Source organism: Dama dama, chromosome 11, assembly GCF_033118175.1.
Source record: "Dama dama isolate Ldn47 chromosome 11, ASM3311817v1, whole genome shotgun sequence".
NCBI classification, from domain to species: Eukaryota; Metazoa; Chordata; class Mammalia; order Artiodactyla; family Cervidae; genus Dama; species Dama dama.
Window position 1 is genome coordinate 27,951,231 of NC_083691.1, and position 24,883 is coordinate 27,976,113.

General features: G+C 43.4%; 1 protein-coding gene across 1 annotated transcript in view; it reads right to left on the reverse strand.

The window, feature by feature from the left end:
* Positions 1 to 24,883, reverse strand: part of APOB (apolipoprotein B) — a 43,643-nt gene that overhangs the window by 13,540 nt on the left and 5,220 nt on the right. Inside the window, exons 5-24 of the mRNA XM_061154884.1 lie at positions 24,209 to 24,362; positions 23,015 to 23,170; positions 22,219 to 22,343; positions 21,446 to 21,531; positions 19,862 to 20,081; positions 18,899 to 19,126; positions 18,559 to 18,676; positions 18,297 to 18,443; positions 16,952 to 17,163; positions 16,452 to 16,689; positions 15,751 to 15,927; positions 14,122 to 14,313; positions 10,425 to 10,592; positions 9,518 to 9,729; positions 6,634 to 6,816; positions 5,342 to 5,463; positions 1,965 to 2,175; positions 1,235 to 1,410; positions 922 to 1,109; positions 91 to 236 (exon numbers count right to left, since the gene is read on the reverse strand). Coding sequence (XP_061010867.1) covers positions 91 to 236; positions 922 to 1,109; positions 1,235 to 1,410; positions 1,965 to 2,175; positions 5,342 to 5,463; positions 6,634 to 6,816; positions 9,518 to 9,729; positions 10,425 to 10,592; positions 14,122 to 14,313; positions 15,751 to 15,927; positions 16,452 to 16,689; positions 16,952 to 17,163; positions 18,297 to 18,443; positions 18,559 to 18,676; positions 18,899 to 19,126; positions 19,862 to 20,081; positions 21,446 to 21,531; positions 22,219 to 22,343; positions 23,015 to 23,170; positions 24,209 to 24,362 — 3,459 coding nt within the window. The remainder of the gene's footprint in view (positions 1 to 90; positions 237 to 921; positions 1,110 to 1,234; positions 1,411 to 1,964; positions 2,176 to 5,341; positions 5,464 to 6,633; positions 6,817 to 9,517; positions 9,730 to 10,424; positions 10,593 to 14,121; positions 14,314 to 15,750; positions 15,928 to 16,451; positions 16,690 to 16,951; positions 17,164 to 18,296; positions 18,444 to 18,558; positions 18,677 to 18,898; positions 19,127 to 19,861; positions 20,082 to 21,445; positions 21,532 to 22,218; positions 22,344 to 23,014; positions 23,171 to 24,208; positions 24,363 to 24,883) is intronic.

The following is a 24,883-nucleotide window of genomic DNA, read 5'->3' on the forward strand; positions in this document are numbered from 1 at the left end:
GTAAATTGAAAAAAAAGCCTAAAGCGTGCTAAGTAAAATCTTCCATTTACATCTCATGGTTCAATAAATTCTTCTGGTTCATTCTTTCACCTTTTCAAGAAGAGGTTTCCTGGGATGTGGAAGTTTGGCAATTCCATTTTCTGGAGGCACAACTCTTGCAGGCCACTGAGTTGATCTTGTATTTTCTGGGCGTAAGGAAGACTCCTCGATGTCTCCTGGAGCCAGGTGCTTGCTGCCTACAAAATAACGGGAGTTTTAAAAGCAGTGGGCATGGACAGGCATCAGACACAATTCACATTAGGCAATAATCCAAATTTGACAGCTCTATCATTAAGCAGGATGATATACTCAAAACATAAATCATAAAAATTATTTAATATTGGTTGGCAGTAATTCATCTCTTCCTGTATTTTATAAAAAGAATGCAGAGTACGGTCAACCCTCTAGCCAGTATCCTGAAGTTCCCTGTGATATCTTAGGCACAGGTAACTCTTCTGCTTGGTAGTATTCATTTGGTATTTAAAACATACAGCCTTGTATAAATGGGCAACTAGACACATGTTCAGGGCTTCCCTAGTGGCTCAGTGGTAAAGAACCTGCCTGCCAATGCAGGAGAGGCAAGTTCAACCCCTGGGTTGGGAAGATCCTCTGGAGTTGGCAACCCACTCCAATATTCTTTCCTGGGAAATCCCATGGGCAGAGGAGCCTGGTGGGCTATAGTACATGGGGTTGCAAAACAGCTGGACAAGACTTAACACCTAAACAACAACAGTGTACATGTCAATGCTTCTTTTTCTCCCCAGGAATTCCCTGGGGGTGGGAAGCATACCTTCTCCATCTTTGGATATTCTCTTTCACCTAATGTAGGGTTGACTATGCAAGTATCACCATGTATTTATTGACTGACTGATGTGTACTCACAGCAACTAATTTGGAACCCATGTGCCGAAAAGTCAGGTCTGTCTGAGGAACTCTGCGATCCAGGAGAATACTGGCATACGCATGCAAGGTTTTAGGAAAACCAGAGAGATCCACAGGGAAATTGGAAGCTGCTTTTTTAGTATCCACATTGGTGCCTGTGTTCCATTCAAATTCAATCTTCTCTCCATCTGAAAACACACATGGGAAATAGCTGTCAAGAGCACCAGGTCAGTCCCTACCTACAGTTGTCAGCACTGCCCTCAAGTACACGGAGCTCTCCTTGGGTGTGCTCATGTAGGAGAGACATACACACCATAACGCCATGCCACCTTCTTGGATATTGTTGAGCCGTAAGCCGTGGCAGAGGAGTCCATCTGAAGGAGCAGTTTTGAGGGAGACCAGAGGCTGAGAATCTCACTTCTGGCTTCTGCTTGCAAACGGGGTATGGAAATCACACCTTTGATTTTGCCTTCTTCCCTCCTGTCATAGCTATTGAAAAAGAAAAAGTCAACATCAATGATTCCATTCATTCCAAGGAGATATGCAGGATGAAACATGGGTTCTATTTGTGGTGATGAAAACAAGATACATGAATGGCTCAAAGAAGTGACCAGAGATTAAACTCCTGAACTTCTAAAGCTAACTGGGCACAAATGTAGGACTTTCCAGGGAGGTAGGGGAGAGAAGGTTTTCAAAAACTGAATCCTGCTCTACCCTTTACTATCTCTGCTGTCTTGGCCAAATTATTTAGCCCCTCTGAGCTTCCATTTCCTCATCTATAAAACAGGAAAACTTATACCTACCTTGCAGTTTATCATGAGGCCTGAGATTTAAAGTACCCAGCACAGTGCCTCATGAATAGTAATACCAGTGAATGGCAGGTAGGTCCAACCAGACAAGAGCAGAGAGTCAGAATGATGAAGATTCCTTGCACTGTGGACTGTGGGTACCCCTGGCCTGGTCAGCTTTAAAGCTGAAAAGGAAGAAAGGGCGGAGCCAGAAAGGTCCACAGCTCTGGCCAGACCCCCCGGAGAGTTCCTTACCTTATGTGGCCAGCGAGGGTGACCTCAGTGATTTTCTTGTTCTGAAAGTCCAGGGTGAGCTTGTAAGACTTCTTTTCCTTAGAAGATTCATAACTAACTTTGAGGACTGTCCCAAGGTCAACATCAAAATCTGGAATGTGGAGTTCACTGGACAAGGTCTTACTTTGCCGGTTGTATCTAAACAGCAGAGTAGCCTCGGTCTGCTTCACCCCTGGGAGAGTGTACAGGAGAGTCAAGATGCATATTCATCAGCTCCATGTAGGAAGGAAAGAGAACTAGGCAGAGAAACCTCCAGAACTTAATGCACTCAAGTGAGGACACAGTTCAAGGATTTTACCTTAAATTTTTAACTCGGGGGTAAAAATTTAAAAATTTTAAATTAAATTTAATTTAAATTTAAATTTTAAATTAAGGTAAAAGTTTACCTTAAATTTTAAAAAATTTAAAATTTTTAAAATTTTTAACTGGACATGCATTCAATTTGTAAATAATTATTGATTACTTATCATGGGTGAGGCACTGCTCTTGGCACTGGGAGTCCCAGTCCTCATGGAGCTGACATTCTAGTGGGAGGTGTATAGACAATAAGCAAGTACATTATGTCCAGTGGTAATAAATGTTAAGATGAAAAGTAAAACTGGATAAGATGATAAAGGACAGATAAGGATAGAAGAGGTGCTATTTCATGTGTGGTGGCCAGATAAGCTCTGATAAGAGAATATGTGGGCAGAGGCTTGAATGAAGAGACAGGCTGAGGGACTTCCCTGGTGATCCATTGGCTAAGCTCCCAATGTAGGGGACCCAGGTTGCATCTCTGGTCAGGGAACTAGATCCCACATGCCACAACTTAGAGTTCGCATGCTGCAACTAAAGATCTTGCATGCTGAAACTAAGACCTGGCACAGCCAAATAAATAAAAGTGAGAAAGATGCTGAGCCAGGCTGTATCCAATGGGGAGAGCAGTCCAGGCAGAGGAAATCAGAAGTGCAAAGGGCCTGACATGAGAAACACTTAGCATGTCCAGGGATCAGTAAAGGCTTGGCTCTGTCAGGCACACATGACATCTCTATATGAGCATCTGCCTATGACATCCTTCCTGGTTCCCTGCCACTGTGCCCTGCCTTCCTCTCTCCCAGCTCCTCCCTTCTTTGTCACAAGATTCCCAGGTTTCCTTCAGTTCACAGGTTTGCCCATTTTACATCCCTTGTAAAATTGTTAAATGACATTTTTTTCATATGTATCCCCTGTGAGCACCCCCTTTCCTCTGGGTTTTGTTTTCCATTTGCTTTTAATCTTGTGACTTACTGTTCCTGCATAAATAATCTTCCACAGTGACTATCTCAGCTTTTCCATCCCCTAAAACCTGCCTCTCCACTGGCCTTTTCCATCTCAGGACATGGCAACCCTGTTTTTTATCTGCTCAGGTCAAAAATTTGAGTTGTCTTGATAGCCTTTTTTCTCTTACACTGAATATCCACTGTATCAGGCAAATTCTGTCCACCTAACCCTCAAAATATGGCCAGAATCCAACCACATTTGCCACCACCAGTCCAATCCAAAGCACCACCATCTCTGGCCTGGATTATTGTGACAGGCTGCACCCTAGTTTCTCTGCCCTTGTCCTTCTAAAGTCTTTCCTCAGCATAAACACAAATTAAATAGTCGCTTCTTCAAAAATAAAAAAATGGGACATCATCAAACTTAGAGGCACAGCAAAGGAAATCATAAACAAAATGGAAAGATGACCTACCGACTAAGAGAAAATATATGCAAACCATCAAGAGCGTAATTTCCAAAATATACAAACAGCTTATACAGCTCAACATAAAAAAGCAAACAACCCAATCAAAAAATGGGTAGAAGACCTAAATAGACATTTCTCTAAAGAAGAGATAGAGATGTCCAAGAGGCATTTGCAAAGATGCTCAGCATCACTAATTACTAGAGAAACACAAATCAAAACTACAGTGAGGTATCACCTCACACTGGTCAGAATGGCCATTATCAAAAAGTCTAAAAATAATAAATGCTGGATAGGATATAGAGAAAAGAGAACCATTCTACTGTGTTGATGGGGATATAAATTGGTGCAGCCACTATGGGGAACAGAATGGAGGTTCCCCAAAAAACTAAAAACTATAAACATATGATGTAGCAATCCCACTCCTGGACATATACCCAAATTAGACAAAACACCTAATTTGAAAAGATACATGAACCTCAATGTTCATAGCAGCACTATTTACAATAGTGACGATATGAAAGAAACCAAAGGTCCACTAACAGATGAATGGATAAAGAAGATCTGGTATACATGTACAATGGAATGCCACCCAGCCATAAAAAAGAATAAAACATTGCTATATGCAGAAACGTGGATGGACCTAGAGATTATTGTTCTAACTGAAATAAGTCAGACAAAGCAAGACAAATATCATATGATATCACTAACATGTGGGATCTAAAAAAATGATACAAATGAATTTACTGATAAAACAGACTCATAGAAAATGAACTTATGGCTACCAAAGGGCAAAGGGGGTGGATGGGTAAATTAAGAGTTTGAGATAAACAGATACACACTATTATATATAAAAGAGATTAAAAACGGATCTACTGTACAGCACAGAGAACTATAGTCAATATCTTGTAATAATCCATAATGGAAAAGAATCTGAAAAAGTATCTATATATATAACCGAATCACTTTGCTATACACCTGAAACTAACACACTTGAAGTCAAGTACACTTCAATTTTAAAAAATGGTAGCTTACTTCACTCATTGTAAAAACTAACATCCTTACACAGACTACACGACCATCTTTTGCCCTGCCCCTATTTCTCTGACTCCATCTTCTACAGTTTTCCTCCCTGATCCCTGCTTCAACCATACTGACTTCCTTCCTTTTCCTCAAACAGAGGCCATGCACCTGCCCTAGGACCTTTGCACCAGCTGGCCCCTCAGTCTGTAACACTCTTTACATGTGCATTATCCCCTTACCTCTTTCAGGCCTCCTGTTTATGCTCCCTTTACCAGTGGGAGCTTCCCTTTTCATTCCAAATGGCACTGCCTTCCCCCATCCTTTCTCCTGGCTGCCACTCCTGACATCCCCTAGACCCCTCTGTGCTCTATTCTCCCCAGCATGAATCTGACCTTCTGAATATTTACTTGTTTGGTTGTTTACTATAAACTCCACAAAAGACAGTAACTTTATCTCTGTTTACTGTTCTATCTTCAGCTCTTAGATCAGGCCTGACACTTAACCAGCACTCAGTAACTATTTGTTAATTACATTAAATGAAATGAGTTCTCCTTGTGAGTCCTGGACTTGAGACTGAGGGCGGAGACAGAGGGTCCCTTTTCTGGATACTTGCCTTCTGTCTGAGTTACAAGCTTCAGCATGTCCACCAAGGCTTCACCATCTCTCCGGAGTTCGTAGAATGCCTTGGCAGAATACTGTTCCACTTCTCCTGTGGGCTTCAGTTCCAGTTCAAATCTAAAGATGTTACAATGCATGCGTGGCATAATGTTAGAGCCTTCGTGATGATAATAACGTCGTCAAAACAACTCGGCCTCAGTTGCAACAAAAATCTGGTCCTTATTTAACCCTGTCTCTTGTCCTTAACTAATGATGATCTTTAAGGTCCCTTCATTTCCTCCAAAAGCCTAAGGCAAGGGCAAGTCCTAGGATGCCTGGGGTTTTTGGACCAACAGGGGTTGGCTGGTTATGTCAGCAAAACTGAGAATAAGGAGCAAGAAGTGAAGTGAAAGTCGCTCAGTCGGGTCTGACGCTGCGACTCCATGGACTATAAGGTCCATGGAATTCTCCAGGTCAGAATACTTGGAGTGGGTAGCCTTTGCCTTCTCCAGGGGATCTTCCCAACCCAGGGATTGAAACCAGGCCTCCTGCATTGTGGGCGGATTCTTTACCAGCTGAGCCATAAGGGAAGCCATGGAGTGGGAGTGGCTTCAAGAAAGATCTTGCCCGTGTGTCTGGAGGTAACAGAAACATGGATACTGAACTGGGTGCAAATCAGCATATGTCTATGATCTCCTCCTCTAATGCATGAGGGAGAAAAAGGGGGCGCCATCTACAAAGAGATGATTTTAAGGAGTGATTCTCAGTGGCAGTGGGTACAGTTTCCTTGAGGGAGTTTGATAAAACTTTCTTTGTTTATTTCTGGAGCAAAGACCTCCCTAGGGGTTATGACACCTCACCTTCCAACACTGCTCTCTCCTCCCCATCTATGGAGATGCCAAAACCTAGCCACAAAGGTTAGGTAGATACCCTTCTGGTGTGTAGGGCAGAGGACCACAGTTCTAAATAACCAAGGCATAGAACAAGTTCCTGAGGCTGGCGACATGGTATTCTTCCTTGGCCCTGCTTGCATGTGAATGCTCAGTCATGTCCAACTCTGTGTGACCCCATGGACTGTAGCCCGTCAGCCTCCTCAGTCCATGGGATTTCCCAGACGAGAATACTGGAGTGGGTTGTCATTTTCTTCTCCAGCGTATCTTCCCCACCCAGGGGTGGAACCCATGCCTGTTGTGTCTCCCACACTGGCAGGTAGATTCTTTATCACTAGCACCATATGGGAAGCCCTGCTAGGGGGTCATAATCTAGGAGGTGAGCAGATGCTGGGCGGGGACACTGAGCATTTCTGACCTGGTGTCCCCAGTCAGCGGATAGTAGGAGGAAGAGTCTGTGGAGCTGGCATTGGAGTAAGCACCCGTGATGCAATAGTTCAGGCCAATGAAGAAAGGCTTGCAAGTTGACCAGGACTGCCTGTTCTCAATGAGAGGTGGGATCGCTTCCGTTTTGGTGGTAGAGACCAAATGCAATGTGTTACTAGTGAAAGAAAGAAAAAAAAAACCTAGTTATTTTCAAGTCATTGAAATGAACATCACTGATTCTCCCAATGCAAATACCCTCTTACCCTGCCCCCTATCTTCCCTTTGTCCATATCCACCTCAAATTCTTTGATTTACTCAGAAACACAGAACTGTAAGAAGAACATCAATAAGGCTAACAACCCTGTGACTCTTAACATTTCCCAAAACAATTTGCACTAAGACATTTCACTAAGTTGGTCACATTTCCTATCTGTAGTTTCCATGACAGTAGGAATTAAGAGTCTCCTTTACAGATGAAAGAGGATCAGAGAGGTCAGTAATGGTCATTGGGACCTGACTTCATGGCTGCCCCTTCCTTCCTAAAGTGCAGGTAAAAGGTGTACAACTTGTTTTTCATCTGAAATCCCTCTCCACTAGCTTTTCTCCAGCAGTGTTAAACATACTCAAATTTCTTTTTCCACTGCGTACACACACTCCACACCCCTTTCCTGCCCTTCTAGCCCTGTCTTATCTCCCTCACAATCAAGAAATCTGTCTGCCTCTGTAGTCACCACTGTCATTCAACACCCTTCTCCTGGATAGGGGGTCTGACAGTCACCCTCCTGGTGCTTCTGCAACTGCCTTCATCAGCATCTCCAGTCACCTCTGATGGACATTTTTTGGCTTTGTCTTCTTTGATCTCTTGGAAGCATTCAGTAGAGTTGCTCACTAATGGCCAGATGAAGACTTTAGAGTCTGAACTAGATCTGAAAATATCTGGTATCCTCCTCCCCAGTATGCTCTTAAAAAATTAGTAAGTATAAGAATGTTTCACAATTCCATCTAAGGATGGTCTCTGATATATCATGTTCTTTTCTCAGGGCTGTTTTCTCATTTTAGGGGTGCACTGAGACCAACCTTTGCTGGTGGGCTGGAACCCTAAGTGCCCGTGATGCCCTGTCCGTGGGGTCATCCACCCCTGTGGCTGCTCCCGGGCTTTTGTGACCATTTATGGCTTTGGTCACCCCTTATCACTCTCCTGCATATGCCTCTTCCTTTTACATGTGTATATTCTAGCTGTTCTTGTCCTAGTCCTTCACGCCTTACTCTACATGAATCATGGTTTGATTTCAACAACCTCTATGTGCCAGTGATGCCCAAATATGTATTTGTGGTTCAGACCTTTGCACTGAGCTCAGACCCATGGATCTGACGACAGCTGGGTATTCTCAGTCTCCCAGGACTTCCAAGCTAGTGTGTTGAAAATGGCATTTGTCCTTGTCCCCCTCACCAACTGCTTTGCTTCTTTAGTCTCTGTTTCAATGATGAGCACCCCTGACTCCTTCTGACTCCTCCTTTTTCTTCACATCCCCACCCCCCACCGCCCACTCCCTGCATCCAGTCAATCACCAAGTTTCCACCTCCTAAGGATTTCTGGGGTCAGTTCATTGCTCTGTCTGCCTGCCCTCATCAGGTGTGGCACTACCATCTCCCCCCACGTGTGGTTGTAACCAGGCTCCTGACTCATCTTCCTGCTCTGGCCATGCCTCCTCTCAACCCATCTCCTACTCCAGAGTCAGAGTTTTCTAAAACACCAAACTTACTTCATTTACACGCCCACTTTCAACCCTTTTGTCTTCAGAAGAGCCCACACTCCTGAAGATGACTCACAAAGCTAACCCCTGCCAGCCTCTCACATCCTCTTTCACTGTATTTCCCATGCACTTGACCACATGGAACTTCTTGTAGTTCCTGGAACCACATTTTTCCTTCAGGTCACTGCACGTGCTTTTCTCTTTGCCTGGGAACATTCATTCTTTTCTCTTTTGTCTGGGTAACTCCCACACTACTTCCAGGGGTCAGCTGAAGTGTGGCTTTCTCCAAAATGCTTTCCCTAATTGCCACCAGCTCCACAATACATAATGCCATGGTCCTCTCCTGCTTCCTCTAACGCAGCCTTCACTTGACAGTCCCTGCTTATCTCACTATATTTGAACTGATAAATTAATGTGTCCTTACAGAGCAGTTTTATTGTGTAGGCAGAAAGAGAATGAGAGTAAAATGGTCTCCATTTGTCTTATATTTGATAACACTCGTTGCAAAGCATTCAGGGGGTTAGAGTTCAGTGAACATAATAATTATTAATTAAAAAAAGTGTCCAAAATATGGAAACACTAGGGTAAATCCATGTTTGAGGATTTTATTGACCATGGAGCTCTCAATAGGAGGTTGCTTCCCATAGTTAGTAGATTAAGACTTTCATGCTTTATCTACTGAACTTGCCATTGCAGATCAGTATGTCCTTTGGCATTTTTCTTAGGAAAAATGTTCATTTCCCAAGGATGTTTTCTCTATAGCTACTGTTTTATTCATTCTCAAAAGAAATCACACAAGAAAATACAACCTAATAGCAACTATTTAATCAGTAAGTCTTAAGTCTCAGCTTAGTGAAATATGAAAAGTCTAGGAAATTATAATTATGTAGTGAGTCTAGGACAGGTAATCCAGTACCTTCTCTGAGGAAACTGTAATTATGTAGTGAGTCTAGGTAGGTTAAAAGCAGGTAATCCAGTACCTTCTCTCACTCCATTCCCCCTGCCCCCCATCAAGATCCACTGGGGCCTGAATTTTCTCAATCAACTGTGTAGCTTGGCCAAATCCTGCAGTCATAATTTCTTCTGTCACACTGTATGGTCAGATCTAAGGGAAAGAATTACCTGCCACTGAACAGCCTGACTGGCCTCTTGGGAGAAGGAATGATGAACTTCAGTTGCCCAGCTTTTAGGACTATTCGCGCCTCCAGGCCTGTTTCGTGGAAGAAGTTGGTGTTCATCTGCACCCCGCTCCTGGCAAAGTCTGGGATGATGATGCCCATGTTTGTCACAAACTCCACAGACACAGACGGCTTTGTCACCAGTTCTGCCTGCATCTGTAAGTCAGACAATGACCTAATCAGTTTGGTTCAATAACCTTAGTCCCCTGCAGCCAGATCACCACCCCCCACCCCTATCTCCCACTTCTGGGAAGAATCTCTGGATGGCTCATACCAGAGAAAACGTTACTGAGATGTGTTTGTGGAAGGAAAAGCCACGTTCTCAGTCCTCCAGGGCCAGACTGATACCCAGGACCAGGAAGTGCCCAAGTTAACTTTAAGCATAACAGGATACAAAGATGACCGAAACACTTAGTTCTCATGTTATGGCCATGCCTGGGCAGAAGTTGCTAGGTGCATCCTGGTGGAAGCTTAATGTTCATCAACACATATACACTACCATGTATAAAATAGATAGCTGGTGAGAAGTTGCTATATAACACAGGGAGCCAGCCTGGTGCTTTATGATGACCTAGAGGGGTGGAGTGGGGGGCAGGGGAGAGGGGCTCAAGAGGGAGGTGATATATGTAAAATCATGGCTGATTTGCATTGTTGTATGGCAGAAACCAACACAACACTGTAAAGCAATTTTCCTCCAATTAAAAAATAAATTAAAAAAAGAAAAGTTAATGAAATGATTCCATTGATGATGCACTTCATCTTGAATTGCAAACACCCTTTTAAATTGCACAAGACATCTGCCCTGGAGGAAAAGAACAATCTAAGGAATAAAAAAGTGAACAGATTCTTACATTGGCTACTTCCAGTTTCACTCCAGCTTTGATTCCAGGAGTGATAATGCCGGAAGAGGACACTTGCAGTTGTAATCCAAGTCCAGTGGGGAGTTCAAAGGCATTGTCCATGAAGATGTAGTGAAGGAACAAGTCACTTGTTGAACCTTTCCTTACGAGCTCTTTAATCTATATATCACACAGGAGAGAGTACAAGTAAGCCTTATTCAAATAGGCTTTCCGAAATGCAGCCTTCCCCATGTCAGACAATAGTTATTCTTCTTTATTCAGAATGGAAGGGACCAGCATATTTTAATTAGCTTAATAGCTTAATAAATAAAGATGAATGATTATTGATTTCAACAAATTGGAATACGGAAAGTTGCCCTGGGTAGATATCATGTCATTTTCAACTGGGGATTCAAAGAGCATTTCAGACTATTTCTGGGCCTCTGAGATTTGTGAACTTTAAATATCATTGCATGGCATGACTTAATTCTGATTATTTGGCATTGGAATACTTGCAGCACAGTATATTATGGTCAAACCAGTTTTTTAAAACTGATGAACTATTTAAATGATGTACATATCAGTATGCATTGGTGTTTATTCTTTATAACACCTCTGGAAAATAACTTGAGATCTCTTTTATGAAAGCCACATTATTATTCATTATATCCTAGGGAGTATATTTGGATATTTTCTCCCTTTTAAATAAACTAATAATTATAGATATTTAGACAATGGACTGCAGTTTTCTACATTGTTTCATAATCACTTCATCATTTAAATATTAAGGGAATATTTAATATTAAAGTGTATCTAGGTAGAGAGATACACTTAATACTATTTTCCACATGAACAAATGAATGCTGTTAAAAGATACATCTATTGATCTATATTTCTGTCTTTGTGCCAGTACCATACTGTCTTGATGACTGGCTTTGTAGTAGAGACTGAAGTCAGGCAGGTTGATTCCTCCAGTTCCACTCTTCTTTCTTAAGATTGCTTTGGCTATTCAAGGTTTTTTGTATTTCCATACAAATTGTGAAATTATTTGTTCTAGTTCTCTGAAAAATACAGTTGGTAGCTTGATAGGGATTGCATTGAATCTATAGATCACTTTGGGTCGTATACTCATTTTCACTATATTGATTCTTCCAATCCATGAACACGGTATATTTCTCTATCTATCTGTGTCCTCTTTGATTTCTTTCACCAGTGTTTTATAGTTTTCTATATATAGGTCATTTGTTTCTTTAGATAGATATATTTCTAAGTATTTCATTTTTTTCGTTGCAATGGTGAATGGAATTGTTTCCTTAATTTTTCTGTTTTCTCATTGTTAGTGTATAGGAATGCAAGGGATTTCTGTGTGTTAATTTTATATCCTGCAACTTTACTGTATTCATTGATTAGCTCTAGTAATTTTCTGGTGGAATCTTTAGGGTTTTCTGTGTAGAGGATAATGTCATCTGCAAACAGTGAGAGTTTTACTTCTTTTCCAGTCTGGATTCCTTTTATTTCTTTTTCTGCTCTGATTGCTGTGGTCAAAACTTCCAAGACTATGTTGAATAGTAGTGGTTAGAGTGGGCACCCTTGTCTTGTTCCTGACTTTAGGGGAAATGCTTTCAATTTTGCACCATAGAGGATAATGTTTGCTGAGGGTCTGTCATATATAGCTTTTATTATGTTGAGGTATGTTCCTTCTATTCCTGCTTTCTGGAGGGTTTTTTTTTTTTTTTATCATAAATGGATGTTGAATTTTGTCAAAGGCTTTCTCTGAATCTACTGAGATAATCATATGGTTTTTATTTTTCAATTTGTTAATGTGGTGTATTACATTGATTGATTTGTGGATATTGAAGAATCCTTGCATCTTTGGGATAAAGCCTACTTGGTCATGATGTATGATCTTTTTAATATGTTGTTGGATTCTGTTTGCTAGAATTTTGTTAAGGATTTTTGCATCTATGTTCATCAGTGATATTGGCCTGTAGTTTTCTTTTTTTGTGGCATCTTTGTCAGGTTTTGGTATTAGGGTGGTAGCCCAGAGATAAATCCATGCACCTATGGACACCTTATCTTTGACAAAGGAGACAAGAATATACAATGGAGAAAAGACAATCTCTTTAACAAGTGGTGCTGGAAAAACTGGTCAACCACTTGTAAAAGAATGAAACTAGAACACTTTCTAACACCATACACAAAAATAAACTCAAAATGGATTAAAGATCTAAATGTATGACCAGAAACTATTAAACTCCTAGAGGAAAACATAGGAAAAATATTCTCTGACATAAACCACAGCAGGACCCTCTACGACCCACCTCCCAGAATATTGGAAATAAAAGCAAAAATAAACAAATGGGACCTAATTAAAATTAAAAGTTTCTGCACAACAAAGGAAACTATAAGCAAGGTGAAAAGATAGCCTCCAGAATGGGAGAAAATAATAGCAAATGAAGCAATGAACAAAGAATTAATCTCAAAAATATACAAGCAATTCCTGCAGCTCAATTCCAGAAAAATAAAAGACCCAATCAAAAAGTGGGCCAAAGAACTAAACAGACATTTCTCCAAAGAAGACATACAGATAGCTAACAAACACATGAAAAGATGCTCAACATCACTCATTATCAGAGAAATGCAAATCAAAACCACAATGAGGTACCACTTCACGCCAGCCAGAATGGCTGCTATCCAAAAGTCTACAAGCAATAAATGCTGGAGAGGGTGTGGAAAAAAGGGAACCCTCTTACACTGTTGGTGGGAATGCAAACTAGTACAGCCACTATGGAGAACAGTGTGGAGATTCCTTAAAAAACTGAAAATAGAACTGCCATATGACCCAGCAATCCCTCTGATGGGCATACACACTAAGGAAACCAGAAATCAAAGAGACACGTGTACCCCAATGTTCATCATGGCACTGTTTATAACAGCCAGGACATGGAAGCAACCTAGATGTCCATCTGCAGACGAATGGATAAGAAAGCTGTGGTACATATACACAATGGAATATTACTCAGCCATTAAAAAGAATACATTTGAATCAGTTCTAATGAGGTGGATGAAACGAGCCTATTATACAGAGTGAAGTAAGCCAGAAAGAAAAACAACAATACAGTATACTAATGCATATATATGGAATTTAGAAAGATGGTAATGATAACCTTGTATGTGAGACAGCAAAAGAGACGCAGATGTATTGAACAGACTTTCGGACTCTGTGGGAGAGGGCGAGGGCAGAATGATATAGGAGAATGGCATTGAAACATGTAAATTATCATATGTGAAAAGAATCACCAGTCCTGGTTCAAGCATGAGACAGGGTGCTCAGGGCTGGTGCACTGGGATGACCCAGAGGGATGGGATGGGGAGGGAGGTGGGAGGGGGGTTCAGGATGGGGAACACATGTACACCCATGGAGGATTCAAGTCAATGTATGGCAAAACCAATACAATGTTGTAAAGTAAAATTAATTAATTAATTAATTTAAAAAAGAGATACATCTAACATGATGAATAGCTTAATTTCTAAATGTTATCAATTCCTTAGGAATCCAGGAATCTTCTTCACTGACATTTAAGACAAACTTGCCTCTCTGGAGGAAGCACAAGCACTTTCTCTGGTCTGCATGACTGGGATCTTAAGGGAGTCTGGGAGATCTCAACAGAGCCCAGGCTAATCCATCACCCTATGACAGCCCACTTACCATCTGGGGGATCCCCTGCAGGGTATGAACACCTTTCAGCAGCAACTTCCCCAGGAGTTGGAGGTCGTGGAGTCTGACAAAGCCAAGCTCTTCTCCCAAGATGCGGAGGTAGGCTCTGGCTTCTGGGAAGTCTTTGGATTTCAGATCTTTGACCAGCTTCTCAATGTTGAACATGATTCCATTGACCATGTCCTGGGATTTTAACAACAAAATGTCTAGTGAGATGTGAGTGCTGTCAAACACCCTTAGGTTAAGATGTGGGACCTCCCAGTTGCAGCTGTGATGAGCCTAAACATAAACCCTCATGGTGGGGACGTGGGGCAGACACTGAAACCAGGCCCCCACCTTTTATCAAAAGATAGACAGCTCCTACAAACTGACATTAAAAAAAACAACAACAACAAAAAACAAAAAACTAAGGTCTTGTCAGGGATAATGGTGCTTCCACACTGTTCTTAACCTGAATGATGTAGGCATTCAAGTGATCTATGATGTAGGCATAGGTGATCTCTGTTCTCCAGCATGCCAGGATCCCTATGGCTCCCCAAGATTAGAAGATCCTCTGTCCCCTATCCCCTCCCCTGCTTACTCCTTCTCTCCTCCAACAAAGGAAAACACTAGGGATTTCCTGGGAAAGCATAGCTGCTGTATACATTGGCCAAAAGCTTGAAACATACCTCATCTAGGGAAGCTCTGATCTAGGTAAGTTCTTAGACATAAGAATTCCATAGACTGATGCTTAAGCTCTGAGAAAGAAAGAGTGATTGAGACCCAAAACAGATCAAAGACCCTCAGCCTCAAGTGGAGGTGAGTAAATTAGGAGATGGAGGTGAACACTGGGGAGTAAATTACTGCCCTGCTTCTCAAATTGAAATGTGTACACTGGTTACTTGGCGGTGGGGGGGGGGGGTCTCATTAAAATGCAAGTCCTGATTCCATAGAGGCCAGTAGGACCTGAGAACCTGCGTTTCTAACAAGCATTGCTGTGATGCCAATGACTGGACCATGCTTTGGACAGCAAAGAGTTAAAGAATAAGAAGGTCCAGAACACACAATCTATTTTATGCTCCTTAAGTGGAGGCTTATGGCAACTTCAAAGAGGATTCTGCCTCCATTAGCTAGTGCACGGATGTGGGTGACAGCCAAAGAAAGTAGTTAATAATAGTGAAAATATGAATTTCAAAATTATAATACTATCTGCTTCTTGAATAATCAACATGAGAGTCAGGGGCTTTGTTTAGCTTTTTACATATTTTAGTTCATTTAGTCTTTAAATATCCTTGTGAAGGATATAAGTTATTATTAGTATTCTGGGGATGTGGAAACAGATAAAGCATCAAGTAACTTGCCCAGGTATGCAGAGCTTGAAGAAAGTGAGGTTAGATTTCAAACCCATGCCCCAGAGTTCACACTCTTAATCATTATGCTAGAGAGCCTCTAATGAGCCTGGACTCTGGGCAGACTGAATCTCCAGAAGGCCCATCACTGTCTCTTATTCCCACTGGACTGGTTAGTAATAGCCATAGGTGTTGCTTTGGTTAGATAGTGCTTTGCTGACTTCCAGGCTTAGATAAGAACATTTTCGCATTGAGACCCAAAGCTTTCCTTGAAAGGATATGTAAAACGTACCTGCTCACGTTTATCATCTTTGGTGTAGCCAAAGTGGTCCACCAAGACCTTGGAGACGCGATCAGGAACTCGACCATTAACCCAGTACAAAGCCTTGTTGACACTGTCTGGGAAAAATCCTTCTTTCCCAAAAAGCGCTTCGAGTGTTGGTTCAAAACCTTTTCCTTCCAAACCAATCTGAGAGAGAAAATCAGGCAAGAAACACCATCAGGTTTCTCTGTTGTCTGTCCATCTCCTATTCCCCTATTTATGCTCAGTTTATTAAACAAGTACTTGGTGAATGCTACTGGGCAGGAGTTGACCTGAACACTCCACAGGAGTTGTCTTATTTAAATCTCACTGGAATCTTGCAAGGCAAAACCTATTATGTGCTTGTTTTCTGGAAGAGGCAGCTAAGGTTCAGAGCAGATACATAGTTAAACTGAAGATTCTGGTTTGGGGGTGAATTTGGGGTTTGAACCCTTGGATTTAGGGTGTAAGGGCTTCTCTGAGACATCACACTTCCATTCATATAAGGAGCTGTGCTTCACATGGCCCCTAGTGGGGAGGCAGGAAGAAGAGGAGGAAAGGAAAGAAGTGATGGTATCAGTGCCTGATTGTTCCTCCTGTAGCTGGCTCACGGCTCTCTTGACTTGACTATTTATGATGTAGACCAGAATTGGCTAGATAAACATAAGACTCTGCTTCAGGCCCACACATACCTCAAAGAGGTCAGTTGAAGCAAATCCAAAGACTTTGAGGGTCGTTTTCAGCATGCTTTCTTTAGGAAGGTAATTGTTTGGATCAAATATAATATTTCCTTCAATCTTGGCTGAGACCGGGTCAAGTGATGGAAGAGAAATCAATTTGGAAAACTGATAGTTGCGGGAAAATTTCTTGAAATCCATGACAGTTGGAAGTTGAGATTTTTTCAGAGCTTCTTCCACTAAGCTTTTCAAGCTAGACAAAACGAAGGAGAGTATTTTGAGCTGACAGACATCGTATTACTCTCTCACCCCCAAGTCAATGTGGATTTCCAATCACTACCAAACTCTTTGGGTTTTATTTGCCCCAAAAGCTTGGCTCAGATCTGCTGCACTTTCACACAGATGTTGGTTCCAGAAGAAAGAACAGCCTGTAAAGGGCAGGCAGCAGCTAAATCAGAATTGAGATTTGGAATTTCAGCCCCTTGTGGCAGATGCAGGAAAATGACTTTACTTACTCCCGGACGTACAAATCTTCTGAGTTTAAGACGTTGGCGATGTGGGAAGCCACAAAGTTCTTCACTTGCTCATTCTGTTCCCGAGGGAGAAGCTGGGTGATTTTGCTAATATCCGACTGGGAAGGACTCCCCATCAGCATGAGATAGGCAGCCAGCCGCTTATCCCCTGGAGAGGAGTCATCGAGGAAAGTCTGAAGAAGGACTTCCCGGACCTGTAGCCCAAAGACAAGACTGTCATCACTGTCAGAACATGGAACATGTCTGGCAAACATGCCTGATCTTATTTTGAAAGTGGAATTTCTCTCTATGAATTCTTCAGATGCTGTTACTGAACCTTCTTCACCCAGAGCAAACAGCTCAAGGAAGGGTTCTCAGAAGACACCTATCAAATGCATGTTGAGGGATTTCCCTGGTGGTCCAGTGGTTAAGACTTTGCCTTGCAATGTAGGGGGTATCGGTTCGATCCCTGGTTGGGCAGCTAAGGTTCCCAAATGCCTTGTGGCCAAAAAATCAAAACATAAAACAGAAGCAATATTGCAACAAATTCAATAAAGACTTTAAAAATAGTCCACATCAAAAAGAATCTTAAAAAAATATGCATGCTGAATTCAATTGCATTAAAATACACAAGTTATGGCCAAGTTATGACTTGTTGGAGATCTGCCACTAACTGAAGATAAAGATGTTTTAACATAAATTATTTCAATATGAGGATAAGTGAGAAGGAATCAGGAGAATTTAATGCTAATAAGTAAGTCAGGTTGTCTGCAAAGCTGTGGAGTCACCATCACCACCTTTGGGGGCCAGTTTGACTCTCTTAATCTAGGGAAATTGGGGGAAAAAAATCAGACAGGTTTTCCCAGGATGGGAATGATGGTCAATCTGGTGAGAGGACAGCAGATAGTGAAAAAAAAATCATACTTTGCCTGCTGAAGCAGCAGGAAGGTCAACTATTTTTCTCATGTCCACATACGGCTTGGCAGTCAATTGTTGTTTAGTCGGTAAGTCTCTAAGTTACAAGACTCTCTTGTAACCCAATTGACTGTACCTCGCCAGGCTCCTCTGTCCATGGGATTTTCCAGAGAAGAATAGTGCAGTGGGTTGCCATTTCCTTTTCCAGGGGATCTTTCCCACCCAGGGATCAAACCTGTGTCTCCTGCATTGGCAGGAGTATTCTTTAGCACTGAGCCATCTGGAAGCCCCAGGCAGTCAATAGGTATATTGAAATTTGCAATTAAAGAGCAGTAGAATAAAGTCAGTAGAATGATGAGACTTAGAATCTCATTCCAAATCTTTGTCAATCTGAATCAACTCGTCATTTTCAGCCCTCTTCTGTGGACCTTACCTCGTCACTAAGCTCCATTTTCCGCAGGGCCTGGATGGCAGCCTTCTGGATCACCAGGGATGGCTGTTCACTTCTGATACATTTCAGGACTGAAGACCTGAGTTTTGGGGTTAGTTGCTCCATGGTTTTACCAATATTTCCTATGACCTGCATTGAAAATAAACAAAAGAGAACACAGAAGGTGCAGTGAGGGGCAGAGAGAAAAAGTGCATCTGAAATGATGCCTATTATAGAAAACAAACAAGCAAAAAACTGAAAATACCCTCAGAATCAGGTAGGTGAGATCTTCGTTCCCAGTGCAGTCATTGCCAATCTGTTCTGACAGGTAATCAGCAATTTCCAGCAGGTCCTGTGTCCATGTAGGGTTTGTCTTATGATAGCTACAGAAGAAGAGTTAGGATTTAGCAAGCATAGCCAGGTTTATCTTAAAATATACACTGATGTTTGCTGATTTCTTATTTCAAGTCATTACTCTCAAAATTGACCAGTAGACAAACGAGAGGGTAAGCACCAGAATTTGCAAGTGGAGGGAGGGTAGAAACAGAATACTAACACGTGGGGTCATTCTTTGCTCCTACGAGGAGAACCAGTAGAAAACTCACTTGTTGATCATGTGGCTCAGAGCGTAAAACGTGAGCCGGCTCTGCTGCACTCTTGCAGTGTTAAAGACCTCCCGCAGCCGCTCAGCCGAGGGCTCTGGGATCAGGGCCACCAGGTAGGTCACGGCATCTATCAGAAGCGGGTTGGCTCTCTCATTTTTCAGCCACTGGAGGATATGAGTGTAGCAGTGGGGCTGTCCGCACTGAATCAAGGCTTGTAAAGTGATGGGGCTGAGAAGAAAAGGGCAGAGAAAGAAAGGTCACCTTCTAGGCAGCTAAAACCTCCTTGGCCCACAGTGTTCCCTCTGTCAGGAATTCCCTTTTTCAAGATCCAAATCCAACCATCTTCCAAAATCTAACTTAGATCCCTAGAGAACAGAGAAGCCTTCCCCATAAGTAGCAACCACTGGAGAAGCACCACGGAGCAAAATCTGAGGAAGGACCCCCTGGACTCAACACCCAGAGAGGACTGTTACCCTTTGGTCAGAAGATGGAACATGCCACATAAACACTTGCCCAGTCCCCAGTCCCTTCTCTGACCTTCACAGCACTAAGTCTGCACTGAGGTAAAGAGAAGTCACGGTATTATTTTGTTTGCTTGAGTTCTCTCTCCTCTAGCCTACAGGCTTCCAGAAAACACAGACTTTTTTTCCTCTCACACTTCCCAGGGTACTCATTATAGAACTAGGGATTAAAGATACCCATCAAAATGTGGGAAAGATTTCCCTCCTATCTTAACACGTAAATATTTATCTACCTTGGATGCAATGTATGTGTGTGTGTTACCCATGGAACTCTAGACACCTTAGCTGACATTTCTCTATCGAGCAAACATTTGCTGACTGACTCAATTGATTAAACGGGTTGAAATTTCAGTGATTCCTGAGATTCTTTGGCTGAGGTCTCAGCCAGCTCCCATGGGCTCATAACCTATGAAGGTTTGAGCTGCGACTGCTCGAGAAATACCTGGACACCTCGATTAGCTTCGGCAAGAGGGAGGTGACCGCCTCACTGCTGAGGCCTCGCAGCTCGGTCACTAGTTTATGGAAGAGGTTGGCTCTCTGGGCATTCTGCTCAGAGACGTGCAGTTTCTGCAGCTCCTGGAGCGTCTTCACGATGGCCTCAGCGTGCTTTGGAGGTGACGTGGACCTGGTGCTCTCAAAGGCAAGACCCACCGCCTCGGTGCCTGGAAGGAGGAGCGTGTTAGAGGGATTCCAGCTTACCCCTGCATCTCAACCTCATCTTTCTTCTGGAAGCTGGAGATCTGGGAGGAGTCAGCAAGAGGAGGGTGGAGAAAAGAAGCCTCTCCTGTTCTTTTTTTTTTTCTCTCCTGTTCTGTACTTAGTGTCTGTTTTGTGTCTGGCTCCGCTAGGGGTCTGACTTCAGTGTTTTCCTAAGTCGCCACCCTCTCCTGTGATTAGCATGAATATTGCGCATACCTGCTGTTGCTTCAGTCCTGTCTGACTCTTTGCGACTGACCCAGTAGACCATAGCCTGTCAGGTTCCCTTGTCCATGGGATTCTCCAGGCAAGAATACTGGAGTGGGTACCATGTCCTTCTCCAGGGGATCTTCCCAACTCAGGGATCAAACCTGAGTCTCTTACATCTCCTGCACTGGCAGCCAGGTTCTTTACCATGAGCACCACTTGGGAAGTCCAGCGTTAATATTATTCCTCAATTTAAATATAAGGGAACTAAGACCCAGAGGTGAGCCACTCACCAGGCGCACGACCTTTCTGGGTGTACAAGACAGAGCTGGGATTGAATCCAGGCTTATTAGACTTGTATGGGATTGAATGACCTTTTTGCCTAAAAGAACTGGTGAGGAGGTACTGCTGACATGACAACAGCGGAGGCTAGACTCACTGGTGCTCACCCATCCTGTCTTCCCACTGGATCTAATAGCAGTTTGTGTGTGTGTTGGGGGGGGTGTTTTGTGTTCCCTCCATCACCCTGCTCTCACCTCTGCCCAGGAGGTGGGTGAATCCGTGGTGCGGAGGAAGGAGTCCTGACTTAGATTAGACCTGGAGGCCCATTCTGTACTGCCTCTAACAGTCTGTGACTTTGAATACATCACTAAGCCTCTCTGTGTGTGCCTTTTCCTTCCGTAGAATGGATGTAAAAGCACATGATGCTACCACCTGACATCACAGGTGGCTGAGAATGAGGCAGGGCCCACGACTCATTGACATACAAGGGCTGAGGTTGGACTAGAGGTTTCTGTAGTTCCCTTCAGCTGTAAAGACTGATTCCTGACCTTTCCCATTTGCCCTACCTTGCTCAGGCCCGGCTGTCCGATTTACCAACAGTGGACTCGGGAGGCCGGTTTCCTACTTCCAAAATCCAGGGGGCTTTGGGAGAACTCTTCCCTTTCCTTTAACCCATTGCCACCTGATATTCTGAAATGAACAGGCTTTCTCAGTAGAATGGCCCACGGCCAGAAGCCCAGGGCCCAGGACTCTCATAGGGCCTAGCAAGGAGCTAAGCCATGGTTGGTACCTCGTGGGCAAGTTTCCCAGCCCGGGCAACTATGTGTACATCACATCTTACCTTCCTCAAAGAAGCGGCTGTTGATCTTAGGTGTGTCTTCAAGTTTCAAAGTCTGTGTGACCTGTGCCATCATCCCATATTTGTTCCTGGCAACACAGAAATCACAGCATGTCATGGATGGCCAGGCTCCCTGCAGCATTCTCTGCTCTTCATGTTGAATGTCTCCCCTATTTCCGCTCCTCCCCAAATCCTGCTCCCCTTTCAAACCATACTTATTTATATCCAGCTGTCCTTGAGCCCCTGTGAACGGCAACATCTCCTGGTCATGCTGGCTGTCCGTCCATCAGAAGGACACATGTACCTTACCCTCTCCACCATTCCAGAGTGCCCAGAGGGAATGAACTAACACCAAACTCCAAAATTCTTTTGTTTTCTCCCATAGTTCAGTGCCAAGAATATAGATAGCAGTTACTCCGTCAACACTAGCTGACTGACCAGTTTTCAAAATGGATATGTAAGTCTCTAGGCCAATTCCAAAATCTTCTGTAAAGCTTCTCTAACCTGAGCAGCCAGTAATGGTTCCAGTTTTTCCTGATCTCTAGCCCTTAAAGTCTGGATTTCAGAAATCTTTTGTTGGTTTTGAATTGTTCCTCATGCCTGTCTTTCCTACTAAATGGCCTATTAGCTTGAGACAGGAGGACAGAAATACACTCTGCTTTGTACCTTTTCCCACCTCCTCCCAGGCACAGCGTAGCTTGCAACAGGGCACGGAGAAGCATTCAGTGCCTATTGGCCCCATAAATAAGGAATCAGGGCTACAGCTGGGGACCTACTTGTAGGAGAAGGGCAGGAATAGGTGTTGTTCATTGCAGATGGCTTCTGACACGTGCTTCCTCCTTGGGTCCAGGGTGTACCGGCAGGACTGGCTGCTGCCAATCAGTGTTGACAAGGGGCGGGTCTGTGAATGGGATCAGGGGAAAAGCATTTTCATCAGTCCCTGGGGCTTGAACCTGAGTCTTCTCCCATATGCATTTCCCTTCAGGGAAGAAACTGGGGGAACAGGGGTTCTGTACCACTAGATAAACTCAGCGAGAGAAGAGAGCTTCATACTGGACTTTTAGTCGAGATGAAAACCCAAAAGCTGAGTCTAGCTGTAGACTTCTTTTTATTTCACCCCAGGGGACTTCTGTACAAAGTATTTATAACCTGGAATCCAGCACATGGGGATTCCTAGGTGGCACTAGTAGTAAAGAACCTGCTTGTCAATGAAGGAAACACAATGAAACATGCGTTTGATTGTTCCCTGGGTTGGAAAGATCCCCTGGAGAAGGGCATGGCAACCCACTCCAGTATTCTTGCCTGGAGAATCCCATGGACAGAGGAGACTGGCGGGCTACGGTCCATGGGGTTGCAAAAAGTCGGACATGACTGAAGCTACTTAGCACGCATGCACGCATCTAACATGACTCCCTGTCCTACCACACACGGACACTTCATACCTGTTCCTACTGCTCCTTATATTTTCTCTGCCTAGAATTCTCTGGGATCCCTTCTAGCTCTAACATTCCATAATGTTAATAACGAAGGGGCTGCTGCCAATGTGCATAGCAATGCTGATGTGAAACTTACCATGCCTCTAATCAAAGCGAGTGGGCTAACTCCCGTGCTAATGGGCTGGAAGTGATCACACTTCTCCAGGTTTCTTTCAATAGATATTTCTGTTGCCACGTTTCCCTTCTTCGTTTTAACAGTAAAGTCTGTGGAGCAGTTTCCATACACGGTATCCTAGGGCAGCAGAAGATACAAGTGTACTCAACACAGGGAACCATCTTTTGGTGCTCAGGGTAGGGCTGGGAAAGAAGCCTGTAAGAAATGGCAGGGGCAACATGGTTCTGGGAGAAAGCTTCATCCTCTTGGACAGAATGTGGGTGTGGTTGGTTCCCGGGCAGCCAGGGTGGACGTGAGAAAAACCTCTTAAGGGTGGTTCTGGCTCTGAGGTACACCTCCCTGCCCTCCTAGAGCCCAGCCAACACTGGTTGCATATTCTGTGCTCTCGGAGCCTTTTCTCTATTGCTCATTTATGGCATGTACTCCAATCCGTCTTGTGTTGTATGTGTCTTGGTTCTCCCCTCAGATCCTGAGACCTCCCTGTGCAGGGGCCCCCGTGGGATGCACCAGTGTCTGCTCCCCGTGGAGCGCAGCACAGAGCTCAGAACGTAGTAAGGGCTCAAACGTGTTCACAGGACTTAACTAAACTGAATGCATCCTCAGATCAGAACCTGGGATTCTTAGAAGATGCTGGCAAATAGATTCAATTATTTTCTGTGTTTAAAATGCACACAGGGGACTTTGTTGGTGGTCCAGTGGTTTAGACTCTGCCTTCCAATGCAAGGGGCACAGGTTCAATCCCTGTCGGGGAACTAAGATCCCACATGTTGCAGAGTGTGGCCAGAAATTACACACACACACACACACACACACACACACACACACACACACACAGAGAGAAGCCTAACTGTGCTCTACCTTGTGGAAACAGAACGAAATCAAACAGAGGATAGGGTGGTCAGGACTCCCCAGAAACTGCTATAAAATTAGACCCAATCTGCTCAGGCTGGGTGGGCTGGGCCCTCAGTGAGCCCAGAGGCCAGGGGAACTCTGAGCAACGTGTTTCACACCAATACAGGGCCTCCTGTGTAACCAGCCATGCAGCTGAGTCAACGATCCAGTTGACGTATAAGTGGAACCCGGCTCCACTATGTGAAGAGGAGTTCAAAGGACCACTATTATCAGCTTTCTATTCTATTCTATTTCTATTCTCACCAGAAATAACACTTGCTTAGCCTCTTCCGTTTCTGGGGGAAGCAGGAGGGCAGAGATGATGCCCCTCTTGATGTTGAGGATGTGTTTAGGCTCTTCTTTCTCTGGGTAAAGTAGAACTTGCTTGCTTTCAGGAACAGCCAGCTTGAGGTCATACCTGGTGCAGAGACAGTATGGTCACCGAGTGTCCCTTCTCCACTGTGAGCCATAGGCTAGGTGGCTTTGCAGCCTCCTTTTTTTCTTTTTACATCGTTTTTGATAAATATCAGCACATATACAAACATTTTCAAAAAAGTATACAAGTATGTGTATGCTTCTGGTATTCTTTCTTTTCCTTTTTTTTTTTTTTTTTTTGCTTGGCTTGGCTCACCCAGTCCCTCTCTCTCCCCATATCAGTCTTTGCAGCCACGCTCCTGACAGAACACCCCACTGGGCCTTCTATTCATATCTCCACACTCATATGATCTTATACAGAAGTGTGGAAGTGAAAACACCTTCACAGAAAGAGTTTGTCATTGCTGGTTTTATCCAAATGGTATAGCATCATTCATACTTGTATTTATCTTGTTCTTCTCATTTAATTCTACTCCATGAAAATCCTTGAGTCATCTGGTAGCACTCTAACAGATTCTTTTTACAAAGCTGTATAACAGTCCATTCTATGGTTATATAGTCTTT